This window comes from Aptenodytes forsteri, unplaced genomic scaffold (assembly GCF_000699145.1).
Source record: "Aptenodytes forsteri isolate BGI_AS27 unplaced genomic scaffold, ASM69914v1 Scaffold132, whole genome shotgun sequence".
Lineage (NCBI taxonomy): Eukaryota > Metazoa > Chordata > Aves > Sphenisciformes > Spheniscidae > Aptenodytes > Aptenodytes forsteri.
The window spans coordinates 2534402-2549312 of record NW_008795520.1 but is presented as its reverse complement, the minus strand read 5'-3'; the positions used below and the strand labels follow the sequence as shown (position 1 = coordinate 2549312).

General features: G+C 38.3%; 1 protein-coding gene across 1 annotated transcript in view; it reads right to left on the bottom strand.

Annotated features, from left to right (window-relative positions):
* Positions 1 to 4138: 4138 nt before the first annotated feature.
* The window catches only part of ABCB10 (ATP binding cassette subfamily B member 10), a 32061-nt gene continuing 21288 nt past the window's right edge, over positions 4139 to 14911 (bottom strand). Inside the window, exons 7-13 of the mRNA XM_009281780.2 lie at positions 12792 to 12887; positions 9327 to 9536; positions 8961 to 9040; positions 7427 to 7607; positions 7099 to 7142; positions 5546 to 5580; positions 4139 to 4952 (exon numbers count right to left, since the gene is read on the bottom strand). Coding sequence (XP_009280055.1) covers positions 4661 to 4952; positions 5546 to 5580; positions 7099 to 7142; positions 7427 to 7607; positions 8961 to 9040; positions 9327 to 9536; positions 12792 to 12887 — 938 coding nt within the window. The 3' untranslated portion in view covers positions 4139 to 4660. The remainder of the gene's footprint in view (positions 4953 to 5545; positions 5581 to 7098; positions 7143 to 7426; positions 7608 to 8960; positions 9041 to 9326; positions 9537 to 12791; positions 12888 to 14911) is intronic.

Below are 14911 nucleotides of genomic sequence, written 5' to 3'. Positions count from 1 at the left end.
CCGGCAGCGGGAGGCTGCCCTCGTAAATACATCGTAGTTGTTACAGGCTCAAGCGGTAACGCAGAAGTTGTCCGATTTCCACCTTAGCTGCACCAGTGCTGCTGCCGCCCTCAGAAGAGGATTTTTCCTCTCCGGAGAGGGAGAGCAGAACGAGAGCGCTTCAAGCCCGCCGGCACGTCGCGACCTTCGGAGGATGGCTGTTTTAGCTAAATTTCCAATTAACGAAAAACACGGAGAAAACATATTCCGTGCAAACCTTGGTATGTTTCACATCTATGGTAAATAACAATCATGCGCTACAGCTATTCAGTGGTATAGAATTAGATTTTCATCTTGAAGGGGAACTAAATTTTCTCACTGAAAGAAAATAGTCAACGACATTGGTTTGTATGAAGAGGCTTTCAGAAGGTACGTATGTTCCATCTACTTGGGGAAGAAGCTGAGTTGTTTGTATATTATCAGTGAAGCTAATGAGTTAAGATAAAATTAACTAAAACCAGGATATTCAAAAATTTCCCATCATTTTCCAAAAATACGTTCTTTGATTAAAAAGAGTTACGGCTGTTAAGCTTTCTATGTGGATTGTGGTCCAATATGACTGAACCTGAAATGCAGAGGAGATAAACTTGGGATGCTTCATCTGCCAGTAGTGAAGTATGAGGCACCTGTCTGCTTCAGAGCTTTGCCTTTTAACTTCACCCCGTCTCCTTTTGCTTTGATTTTATGGGAAAAGCAAAATAGGAACATTTAGTGGAGCTTCACTACACTGTTACATTAATGTGGTATCCTTCCATGTAGCCGCCTCTATTATACTTCATGTGGCGATGCTAAATCATCATGTTTCATCATGAAAAACAAACTAACCAACCAAACCAGAAAGTGCACACACAAACAAGCAAACAGGGAAAAACTGAGTAAAATTCAAGCTGCCATCCGTATTTCCCAACACCCATGAACGGTGACATTCAAATTATTTTAAAAACTGAAAGCTCCCCTTCACATCTCGTTTCTAAAATATTTAAGGTGACGCAGTGTCAGCAGTCGTTTTTTGCCGATTGAATCCTGTATACACTTTGCTACACTTCCTCGGGGAATTACTCGGCTGCCTTTCGCTGTCCCAGCCCTGTGTTAGGAGCTCCATCTTCAGGAGAGAGGATACAACTCAACCCTTAAACCTCATTTTTGACACAGAACTGGTTTATGCTGATACCGGTTAGAGACTTAACCAGTTTTTGAACTGGGACACGTGTGGTATTTGTTTGTCACGTGAAAAGGTGAATGTCCAGCAGGCAATTCTGACAATACTGACCTAGTGGGGACTTGAACTAAGAGAATGGAAATAGTGGATTTACATTAGAGCCACAACTTCAAAATATATGGGATTGATAATCTTTTTACTTCTGATTTTATTTATTGATCGATGGATTGAAAAACAGTGTAGAAAATACTGCTTGGGTAGACTAGCCACAAATAGCTGCCTACCTATTTAGAAAGAAAATTAGTTTGAAGGGATAGCAGCAAACTCCATCATCTGCAGAGCAAACAAAATTCTCATGAATTGGTTAACTGAATACAGAGTTCCCTAACAGGTCAGAGTATTAATCTATTAGAGCATTGCGTCATGAGTTTAAGACCCCGTAAGCAACTGGAAACAATTCTCCCCATTCAAGACAGCTGAAAATGTCAAGCAGTGGAAATGCAAAGACAGAATTGGCAGAGATCACAAAGGCAGGATATTCTCTTCTATTACTCCCCTAATTGGAACCCGCTCCCTTTTCAAAGATTGCGGTATTGACAGAGAAGAGGCTCTCTGTATCAGAAGATTAAAGCAAAAAGCTGCATCAACTACTTGAAACCTGAAAGTTCTTTCAGAGATGCCAATCATTCACTGCAGTGATGATGCTGTGATCAGTACTCTATTTAAGCATTAAAATAAATAGTTTAATAAGTAGTTTAAGTAATAAAGTTACTCAAGACACTTTATTTTCAGTGTCTTATTTCAGGAAAACATTCATGCTGTCAAGAATCAGAAAACTAATTAGGAACACAGTAAAGGGATTAAGCGTACATTGAGAGCTGACCTTTCATTAAGTCTCCAAATACTCAACCCTAACCAATACATTCAATTTAGCAAGGTAGTTTTGAAAGCAGTTAAGATACAGTCTTTAAGCCCCAAAAGCTTTGTACCAAAAAGCTTTGTAAGCTTTGCTGCTACAAGGACACTTTGAAACCTCTACCAATTCCGAATAAGGCCTGGCCTTTCCTTCAGGAAATGTTGGGTAAGTTTGATTTGACTTAAATTGTATCTACCTGCGATCAAAAGCATTTCTGAGTACCTTTTGGCCTTTGGAATACAGAGCAGCACAGCTATGTTTTGAGCTGTTAATACCATCCCTCACGGAACTGAACCTTTTCCTACTAACAGTAGCTTAAACAAAACAAATAGCAGATATACATTATTACTAAAACCTGAAGGGGGCAACGATGGAAAATACAGTCAGTGAGTGTAAGAAAGTTTGGTTTATACTTCTTTCTGATGCGCAGTCAGATACTCTCATGTTAAGCCTTTTCTACATTGCATGGCCCCTTTTTGCCCCATGGACCACACTACACAAGACAGCAGCATGAAATAGTGGTCCTCAGCAAAAGACGCCTATCGGGATTGTTATAGATACACCAACAGTTTCCACCTTAGACAGGAAGGTCTTCAACTCTTGTAACAAAAAGAATGCAATACTTCAAATTTTCTCTTTCTCACACCTTTTTTCCTCATTAAGCTACTAGGGCTCCTACAGTTCAAAATGCAACCATACCCAGGGTTGACCAACACTGCTGTGGAAGTATCCAGCACACCATGTGTGCACATCACATACACTGTAGGTGTGTAAACCACAAATCTGAAGTTGTCCAGCAAAGCTTTCTACTTGCAGATTACTAAGAAACTTTGTTTTCTCACCTTGTTGAGGTCTGTGGTTCGTTCCAAGGAGCATTTTGAGTGGTTCTAACCTGAACAAAGTCTGTTATCCAATGTACCTGTTATGACAGACATTCACCTTTCTGTGGACTAGAGCTTTTCTATAGCTTTTCACATTTTTCTGTAGACTGCAACACCTGCCAGAACAACTAATGAACAAGAGACATAAAACATTCATTCAGTTCGGCTGCAAGTAATTCCTGTAACCTGTGTAAACACATGAATAAAGGGGCTCGTTGCATCTCACATAAGGAGATATTACATGAATAAAGATTAAAGTTCAAGCCACTCTAAATACATTATAAAGAGAATAATTAGTAGTCAACACTGAAATTAAACATTGGGTCAGTGGTATTTTTGGCATATCTTTAATACAATATCTGCTTCTAGTAAAACTGTATCAGAAGATAAAATTACATCTAGATGTAATTTTATTTTCAATCCTTAGCACAGGGATCTCTTTAGCGTTTTCACTATATTCCACAAAGTGCCATTAATGGCACATTAGGTAAACATTTTAAGCTTGCTCAGCACTAGGTATCTCACCTATTGCCAATAAAGTTTTCCAGCAACAAGTTTTCCTAGCATAGATGAGTTTTAATGTGACCTGGAAAGTTTCTAGCTTTTATAAATTATCTTGTGGGGTTTTGCATCTTCAGAAAGTCTAGAGAGAGTCTATTGGAAGAGATTCTTAAATTAGAAACATGAAGCCTACTCTTTACTGCCAAGTGTACCCTCCTGCAGTTATTCAAATTAATGTAATGCTATTATTTTACTAGTTGTTCTTGAGAAGGTAGTTTACTAGTTGTCCCTAATAAGGTAGTTAGGCAAAACCTGGGATTTCTATGAATGAAGTTTTAAGTAACAATGAAAAACTTAGATATGCCTTAAAAAAAGGACAAAAACTTACATATGTAAGAGCGTGTTCTTTTGGACCTCATCTTAGAAAGGAAGTGAAACTAAAGAACTGGGAAAATAGAGAAGGGAAGAAAATGCATGCAAATTTTAGATTTTCCTGTGCTGACTTAATATACTAATACACTTCCTTTGTCCTTATGTGAAGTCAGTTAGGTTTTTTGTTTGGTTGCTCTTTTTGTTGTTTGTTTGGTTTTTAAAGAACTTTCCTCCAACTCATGCTTCCATGCTCTCTAAAATGTGTTCTCATATGTAATTCTCTACAGTAGCTGTAGATGGTGATCATAATCAACTTTCACATTTCAGAACAAATGGTAACTGACAAAACTTTCAGAGTCTGTTAGTATCACGCATTTTTGAATTCCAGCATTTTAAGACTACTGACAGGCACAGAAAGCAAAAGTTCCTTGAAAAGGGAAGAGACAATGATATGAAAATGATAAAATTGTCATTTAATTACCCTTAAAATACTGAACTTACTTGAGAATGCAGCACATCATCACACAGTGCATTACAGCAAACAAGATTCTAAATGGTCTCAATTAACATAACACACAGCAGAAAGATCTACACACTGAAATTATCTCAATGTGATAGACATTTTAAAAAGTTGCAATAATTATTAAAAAGCTTTCAATACAAAGTTTAAACACATTGAAGTTTCAAAAGAATATTTTGTACATTTTGGAAAAATATAACATTTACTTTACATAACTGGAACATAAGTTATACTCTTTGTAGTTTGTAAGCTTCCATTATTCATACATTCTCTCATACATTTTCTTTTAATACATCGTTTTCTCTGGATTGTAAATCTAATGCAAAAGTATCACTGTTCTGAAGAAAAGCTTGTTTCTGCATTAGTTTCCTGAAAAGTCCATTTGGATTTGCAAGTAGTTCCTCATGTTTTCCACATTCAAGAATTCTACCCTGGCCAAGGACTGCAACAAAATCAGCATTCTGAATAGTAGACAGACGATGAGCAATGATTAGGACTGTCCTCCCTTCCATCAGCCGGTCCAGAGCTTCTTGCACTAGATACTCATTTTCAGCATCCAAAGCACTAGTAAGAAATGGGAAGCAGGGAGGGGAGAGAGGAGGATATTTGCTATTTTAAGACAGGTTAGTTTTGTATGCATTAGGCTTATTTTGCTAAAACTGCAAACCCTTGCTATTGCTGGTGAAGATGAACCAATGGAACTGCAGGAAAGTTTTGTGAATATGCTTAGTGCGCACGTCCAAGTTATAGGCATTACATATTCTCATATGCAAAAATATGCATGAAGAAATAACACTAAATTAATCCAGTGGAAAAAATTAAGTTACACTGCAGTATAATCATCTCTCTTTAACACCAAGATCTTCGTTTAAACTAAAGATACAAAAAAGCAAGTTACATACTACAAATTTAACTCCATGAAAAATTACAATACAGTGTACCAGCTATCCTTCCCACTTTGCATAAACAGCTTTTATCACAGGTCTCCTAACCAACTCACACATTCTAGAATGCACATTATTTTTCTCTACCCACAAAAAGAAGGGGCTAGATAATTTGTGCAAGGACATGCGGAGAAAGAAAGAAGAGAGAACACCTCACATACTTGAGTTTTACAGATAGGTAATTTCTAAGTTTCTATTTATTTTCTTTCTTACCTTGTTGCTTCATCTAACAGAAGAATTTTAGGATTCTGAAGAAGGAAGTAGAATTGGTTATAATAACAATTAGACAAGATCTGAATATTTATATCAAGAGAGAACAGGATTCATACAGCTTAAAACTCCAAGTAAATGTACTTATTTCATTGAAAGAACTGAGTGTAATTCAGAGCATTACTTTTAAGAAGTCTAAATGCTAAGAGGACAAAACAGAAACAACACTCTTCCATCTTGAAATTTTGCAAACTAAAGTAAAAGAACACTATTACCAGATCACTATTTGACAGATACAAACTAAAGGTGGGAGATGATTTTTAATGCATGCTTGGCAGCACTGTGGTCAAAAGTTCAATTTCCTATTTACTGCTCTTACGTGGATCTTTCATAGCGGCTGAGCTACCCTCTGCTTGCAGTCAGTCTGCTATATGTAACTGTCTAGTAACAAAAAAAATAACAAAAGCCTACCAACAAGGAGTATTTCACCCACAGATGAAATACATAGTACTTAAGAACTAGCATTTAAGAACTCTTCCCAATTAAATAAAAAAATAAAATAAAAAAAAAATCACCAGCTCTCAAATCCCTAAGAAGCCTCTTCTGAATTACTGTACATAATCCAAACTTGCTTGATCAAGTTGACAGTAAAAGCTTCAGACTTTATCTGGAAGAGAAGGGACTCCACTGCACCCCCCAATCACATATATATCAACTACTCATTTATTTTTTTTTTATTCCCCCCAAAATAAAGTCTCTACTCCCATGAACTGTACTTGACATGAAATGCAATCAGCTTTTCAGCATTCGTGGTAAAAGAGAACTGGTATAATGAAAAATTCCCAGCAATCTAACAGAACTGGGCATGCTAGGATGCTAGAGACCCGTGCGGCTTAACATGAATGTAAGCTGGGTTCAGTAAGGCTCAAAACTTCCAGCTGAGCATCAGCACCAAACTGCCTCCCTGCAAGGCCCCGTGGCTGTCCCTGAACCAAACTCCCTGTCCTTCTGATCCTCAGAAGCCGCCTCAAATTTGCACAGCACAGAGCCTGCCCTAAAGCTAGACCCATGCCAAACCTCAAAAAAAAAAAAAAAAGACACAACATTGTGCCTGAAATAGTGTCTTGTCCCAAATCCAGACCAGCTCCCCTCAAAGCCAAGATGGGGCATCTATAGTGCTAGTAAGCTGCAACCCAGAAAAATCAACCCATGAATGACAGAGATCTGAACACAGAGACAGAAGTGTCATGTATGAGTTTACGAGCACCACATTCTTAAAGTCTTCCTTCACCCTTGGCCTGGTCTTATGAAAGTGAGCCATTATGCAGTGATTTGCCATCAGTCTTGGCAAGAACTATCGAAAAACATGACTGAAAGATAGGAAGAAACACTTACATAAGTAAATTGTCTTCAGTTAAACCACTCAGCCCTTTCAAACGTCCTCATTAATGTAAGAGATACAATTTTCTTTTTAAACCCATTGAAAGACCTCCTCCTTTTTAACCCTTCCCACCTCCCCACTGAGTAGTTAAATAGCTATTTCGGTACTGGCTTACCTTGAGCAGAGCTCGAGCAATCGCAATTCGTTGCTTCTGTCCACCTAGGGGAAAAAGCTCAGTAAATGGAAATAGGAAGAGAGATGTGAAGTAATTTTAACTGAATGCTTGGGCTGAGCAGAATTGGCACATGTAACTAGAGGGCTGCTTGTGAGAGGAGAAATGAGGCACTTGGGGGGGGGGGGGGGGGGGTGGAGATGAAGGAGGAATTTTTTTAATACTTATGGCAGGCTATGACTTGGAGAAAAAAATGGTAACAAAAAATAACAGAATTTTTACTTCACTCTATAGCATCAAGATTTTTAAAATAAGCAATGTAAAGATGTACCTGAAAGCAAAATGCCTTTTTCTCCAACTACAGTGTCAAACCCTTTTGGAAAATCTCTGATAAAACTAGCAGCATTAGCTATTTCAGCAACTTTCTGAATCTCCTCTGCAGTCACAGTAGAAGGATCCTCTGCACCATAGGCAATATTTTCAGCAATAGAACAGGAGAACAGAATTGGTTCCTGATAAATTCAAAAACACAACTAATATGGTAGATCTGCAGTTACGTGCATGTATTGTCTATATCTCAAATAACATAAATCCCACTTAAAAGACACAGCATTACTTTCTATTCTATCCATACAAAAGAATATGTAAGCTAGAGTTAATCGAATTAAAAACGAACAAATAAATCTAACACCAAAATGGGCAGTGAAAACCAATTTAAAAAAAGTTGCTTTTTTAACTGACAAAACGTAACATAACCCTCAATTCCTAATATTTGAGGAAGAGTTCAGAAAGAGCTATTCATCCAAACATCAGAAAACCTCCCTTTGTACTTTACTACATATCATCATTTGCAACAATGATGATTCTTCTCTTAATCTCTACACAGATTTCATGGCATTTTGTGCATTTAATTTATATTAAAGCTTAAAACAGAGAAGAGGACTGGCAGATAGGACAAGAGATGTAAAATGGGAAAATCTCTGAAACAAGGTAAGTCTGCTCTGTTTATAAAATAAAGAAGAGTCATGCTATAGTATGAATACCAGTATGAATCTCCTACTGGTAACTCAAGTGGAATACATACATTCAAAAATAAAAATGCTGATGTGCCCACAGGAAAATCATTTTTGCACAAAAGCTTTTGGTGGCATTACTACATAAAGTAGATGTTTTGAAATGCAACATATACCCAGTTATCCTTATGCTTTTAACCAGAACATCAACCTAACAGTTAACTGCACTGTGAAGCATCTGGGGAGAAGAGGGAAGGAACATGCATATTTTAACTGGTCAAATAGTTTATTTTTAAGAGACCATTGAACATCTCTCTCTGTACTTCCAGAGTTTGGGGGTTGCTAGGGAAGGAGCACTACAAGTGTAAGTGCTAACAGTGCTGTATTTTCATGCTTTCCTAATGGAATTGTGTTTGCCTGGAAACAACACAGGGCACAGAAGGTCAGTTTTCAAATGGTTGTGTAAAATATGATTGTGTAACTGCCATTAATACAAAATGTGATTAAATGGTAAGCTTCGTGTTACTTTCTTCAAATCACAGCAAACTTAGAGATGGTCATAGGTATACAATTTGCAACAATGTACCTTCCAGTCTCCACATGCACACTTTTCTTCTAAGCTAACGCTTTGAATCTCTATGATTATGTAAAAAAAAAAGACTGCAGAATAATGGGACTAGCTCTGAATACTTATTTTTAGAAGAAAGCATGCACAACAGCAGTTATGGTGAGATGGAGGGATTTCACTGAGAAGCAAGATTATATAGTTTTAAAAAGAAGAAAAGTGAGGCACAGCTAGTTGATCACACACAGTTAGTTCATTCACTTAGAAATTTTTTTTTTCTTCCTTACCTGACTCACTGTACCAATCTTTGTCCTGAACCAGAGTGGATTTAACTGACGGATATCAAAGCCATCAACAGTGATAGTACCTTAAATTAAGAAACAGTAAAGTCAAGTGTGTACTGACAAGTACTGAAAAGAGCCGGAAAGAACAGTTGAGAACAACCACCCTGGGGGAATCACTCACTGGTGGATCAGAAATGCAAAGCTATGCAGGCATCGTGACAAGGTAACCATACAACCCAGAGGGAAGCACGGTGCATCAGTGGAATAGTCACATCAGGACCTCACGCACAGGAACCCCGACTGTTCATAAGATGTATCTGAGATGCAGAGCATCAGTTGTCACGAACGAGAGCAACACACAAAACATACCTGAGATAGGATCATACAGCCTCAGCAGAAGGGATACAATAGTCGATTTCCCTGTACCACTTGGGCCAACCAGAGCCATAACAGAGCCAGCCGGAATGGAAAGGCTAAAATCTTTGAAAATGGATGTTTCTGGACGTGTTGGATATGCAAACTCAACATCCTTGAATTCCAAAGCACCTCTGAATGTGTCTTTGCCTAATGTGATTCCCTCTGTATGACAAAGAATAAAATACAGAAACGTGAACAGAAACAAAAATCAGCTCAGCCCTCCTAGAACTTGATTTACAGACACCCAACAGAAATATCTATCTCCATGTTAAATCTAGGCGTAACTGCAAGCCACAAGTCAGGACCACAGGGGTTATATTTCAGCCATGACTGAATCAGTGTGGTACACCACTCGTTCCTGAATGCAATTTCAGGTTGCTCACCAGCAGTGAACCTGCAAGAGGGAGAATTTGCATCTTGCTAATACCTAGCAACTAACAATGTTCACCTCTAGTAGAATTATCTGAATTTTTAAACATATTATAAACAATTTAAGTTTTGTCAATTAGGAACAATGAAATAAAATGGCATTGTTGAAAGCCAAAGTCCCGTTGCCATAGAACAGATGCAAAAAGAAAAATATTGCAAATCGCTTACCGCCCTTTCACCGAGCCACAAAAGTCACCTGAAACACCCTCCTCTTTGAACAAGAGCAGTTCCCTCTCCACTACCTGTTAACTGGGTAGCTTTTAAGCAGAGGCTGTCACCAGAATAAAGCTGCTGCTATGTTTGTTCCATGAATGGCCATTTTTTAGATTTTTTTTTTTTTTTAAAGTGGAAAGTATATTTAATAAATTCAGGACAACAGTGTATTCAAAGACCAATCAGAGGCATAACTCTTAGGCAACAGTTCACTGAAACTAAAATCTCAGTTTGTGAAATACCGTAACAAACCATCATGAATGAATGATTGCCAAAGTTAAATAAAACCAACTTCTCTCTCGAGCACAGCATTTGATTTAAACAATTATCTGAAAAGACTACCAGTACTAGAAAAAGCTTATAAATAGCTAAAACAAAGAAACACAATTTCTTCAAGCCCTGTTAAATCCCAGCTAAACATATCCATACAAAGCAAACTAAGTGGACAGTGGTGCTGCATTCCTGAAGGACAGACTCTCTAACTCTCTCTAACTGACGAAGTTCCTACCGGTTTTGTGAAAACTGGCAGCACCAGAGCAACACCCAAGTAGTGTTTGTTCATGCTAAAGATGTGATTCAAAACCCTTAATTCTTTTCAGATGCAATACATGAGTAACCCCCAACTAGCCACAGCACATGGTAGCACACGCCCATGTTTGGTTAAACAGGTAACTGTGGATAGGAAACACAGACACCCATCGGTAGGAATCAAAATTTCACTAGTCCTGCTGTTCCTAGAGCAAATAATTTATTTTGCTTTTCTTTCTATCAGATTCCCTCCTCTTCTCAGGCTTTCAGTTTAATGGTAGTAGTGTAGAAATGGCAAAGGCAAGAGCATACAATTTCAGACTCCTTCCTTGACTTTAATCCATGGACATGCACATTGTAACTTGTTTGTTAGGTAAAAGCACAATGGTCTTCTGTAAACCTCCCTTTGGGAAAAGAAATGTATTTGCTAAATCCTGTGCTAGCAGCATAATCCTTACTATTATCAAAGTAACAAGTAATTACTTATCTTTATTCTCAGTTCCAGTTATTGCACAGTCTATTCCATGACCTGAAACACTGAAATCTACTGCAATACAGGAAGTCTGGTACCACAAGTCCTTCCTCTATATATTACTGTAAAAATATCTAAAAGCTATATACAGGATTATGCTTGTTTCTTGTTTGGATTCTAGATACAGGGAAAAGAGACATTATAATTTGTTCCTGAGATATCTGTTGTTACCAGCAACAGCTACAGTTCCACGAAAATAAAACCTAAGTAGCCCAGAGAGTAGATGTTTCAGGTGGGTTTGGACAGTAGAGAAATAGTCTCTTGGTTTTATTTTCTGATGAGCCAGAAATCAACTATAATTGCTTTTTGAGACAAAGGTTTATATCTTTTCCTATGTACTTAGTTTATAGTGAAAGGAAACTTAGAAGGAGCTTTCTGTAAGCCTATGCTACGTGGACATCTGAAACTTTGTCCGATTTATGTTCAGTCTACAAAATAAAGATTGTTTTCTGGATGTCACTATTGGTGTAATTGAACAATTCGATACCTTCAGTGGGAAAGACAACTTCTGCCCCAATACTACTGCTTACTCTGCACTGGCGCCACTGTAAAGATGAAGACCACTGAAATAATCCAGATTAAAAAAAAAAAATCACATCCAAATGATGATGAAATCAACAGTCGCACTGAGTCTATGAAGGGTACAGCAAACTGCAGCGTGGCACTGGATAGTCAGTCATGGCAGGAAGTTTAAGCCAGCTTCATTGCTAAAGACAAGAGTGTGCAGCTATCCCTTCGTTAGCCAGTTGGTGGTTACCTTTTGGGCAAACGGCTGGTATTCTAAGTCTGCCTCCATCCATTGGAGACAATACTGTTACTTTTCACTGGCTATGTAAAGCCTGTGCACATTGAAAAGCATCCTACAGACAGGCTTGCAGCTGTGAAGAGAAAGGAGACAGAGGCCAGACTGTGACTTGGTGTCCATCAGATTAAGAACTTGAGGAATTCCAGTGCAGGGAGACAAAAGCAGAACAGAAATTTGAAGCACAGCATTTCAAAAGAACCCCTCTGTATCAACCAACTCAAAAGATAAAACTCTATTCCCTAAAGCCAGAGCTCACTCAAAAAAATGTTAGGTCTGTTGGATGTTCTTTTCTGACTCTTCCTCTTACAGCAGCCCTTAAAAAGTTTCTAAATTAGAGGACCATACAAAACTTAGAGGGAAACTACAGTGTTGACAGCTCATCTGGACTCTGCTATATTGCATTTCTTAACAACATACAGAGCTGGTGAAAACTCATGTATGACTTTTGCTTAGTGGGATGCAGCTGATTAAACAAAACAACAATTCACACAGAAAGTATCTTCTACAAGTAGATCATTAAACTACTTTAATGGAGACAGGCAAATGCTGTTTATACAAAATATACTCAATACTGGAGGGCGTTGTCTAGCTTCCAAACAACAAAGCTGTAAATAAGGTGTTGCTGGCAATATATTTTTATTGACTGTATTTAAACATTACTACATATTCTGAATTAATTAAAGAAAAAAAAAACCCACCAGATTTTCAGCTTCTAAAACTTCTGATTAAACGAAATCTTCATCAGCTGTTTCATAGTTAGGAAAAGCCAGAAGAGCTACCACTGTATCTACTTTTTTTCCAAAAGAATGTAAGATGGTACTGCCTTTAAGTATTATACACCTGTTTCTGAAGTACTGCTGACCAGTAAGAGAAAAATCAACCTATGAACAATAACAAACCAAGGACCCACCTTCAAATGGAAGTTGGGGCTTCCTTTCAATAAGTTCCCATAGACGTCCACCAGCACCTAGTCCTTTCATTAGTTCGGAATAAAAGGAGCTTAGACCTAAACAAAAAGCAGACCAGTATCATGCATCCATATAGAATGGAAGACATAGGAGACATTAAATTTGCATTATACTTTTCATCACCAGTATCGAAGCATCAGACGTGTAGGGGATCTTTTACTCCAACACGCTATCAGACATGTTGATTTAAATCCTGTCTAGTCTCACTTCAGAGCTACCCATAACCCTTATTGACCATTCTTATTTATATCTGTAAAACAAATCATTCTGAAGAAATATAGAAGAAGTTACTACACGTAAGCTTGCATATACTCAAAAGCAAAGCAACTCTTTTTCATTCATCTGTCAGGAAGAACAGCATCCAACTTTAGAGAAACAGCCTTGCATACAACCAGCTATTATTTTCAAAATCATTCAGTAGAACGGAGCACTCTGAACGCCTTTCTTTGTCAGAGAGGGTTATACTACTATAGGAGAGCCTGGCTGAGTCAGCCACAGGGGAGGGGGGGCACAAAACCTAAGGCTGAACTGACACTTGAGAAGCTATGTGGAGAATGGACAATGCAAAGAAATATGTCTCCCAAGTCAGCGTGCTTCAAACATTACTGGAGAAAGCAAAGCTAAGGACAAGGCTTGCATATAGTACTGGGTCCCAGCTCTTAGCAGCTGTGCGAATCATCTTGGAGCTGGCATGGCTGAAGGGCTTTCCAGCTGAAATAAACTCAGAAACCAACCTAGAACCAAAAATGGAGTAAGACATAAATATAAAATGTCTTATTTCTTCATTTTTTGTGTGTCTTTCAAAATAGAAAAACCAATTTCAAAATCTCTGAATTCCAACAGAATAAACATACAGAATAAACCACTTCCACCTTAAAATGCATATAGTGTTAAGAGTGATTTCAGGAGGGCAGAAAACCCAAGGTATATTAAAATATCTTTACTGGTTTATTCTTGCAGAGCAACAAGCCCAGCACAAGGTCATAAGTCTGTAATTGTAGACAGGGCATTTCATCATGCTGCTGCTGAGGACTATCTGAAAGGCACTAGCCATGGTGAGAAGCTGTCTGCTTGGAAAAAAGAGCCAAAGCATCTACATCCTAGAGCAGGGCACAGGGGAGAAGGCAGGAGCCTCACGGAGTGCCTTGAAACTGAAACACTGAGGATTGCAAATTCACAACCACTCATTAAAAAAAACATTATATAATATGGACAGCAAATACTAATTAGAAAATGTTTTTAATTTTCATAACCTGTCTTCAGTATTTGGTAGAAAACACAGCAAACTGTTACAACAAAAAGAGGCAAAGTCCCAAATTATGCAGTGAACTTCACAGTTCATTGCATTAACTCCTATATGTATTGATGATGATATATACCGAGCAGACTTAGCACTCTGAAGATTTATATGCTTTGTAGGCATCAAGGAACGCAGGCCTTTTGTGGGGCAAGACACCTTTACTTCAGAGTCCCCATGAGAATGAGCTCTGTGCTCATCTGTGCTCTCTCTATATTCTTCAATAATCTTAAGTAGAATTTAAAAAGGTGTTTTTATCACAAATAAAAGTTAGTTCAATGACATTTTATCGTGTTTCTAACCTTATTTTTCATTTATTTAACATTAATTTATCCTATGTTTTCAAACTGTCAGGTATCTGTCTGTTGACCAAACTTGAATGATTTAAGCAGAGAGGAAAGGGTCGATGATAACTTCCTTCTCCAAGTGGTAGAGGAGCCAATGAGAGGTGCTATGCTGGACCTTGTTCTCACCAACAAGGAGGGGCTGGTGGGGAATGCGAAGCTCAAGGGCAGCCTGGGCTGCAGCGACCACAAAATGGTGGGGTTCAAGATCCTTAGGGCACCGAGGAGGGCGCACAGCAAGCTCACTACCCTGGACTTCAGGAGAGCAGACTTTGGCCTCTTCAGGGATGTGCTTGGTAGAGTGCCATGGGACAAAGCCCTGGAGGGAAGAGGGGCCCAAGAAAGCTGGGTAATATTCAAGGATCACCTCCTCCAAGCTCAGGAGCGATGCATCCCAACAAAGAGGAAGTCAGGCAAAAAC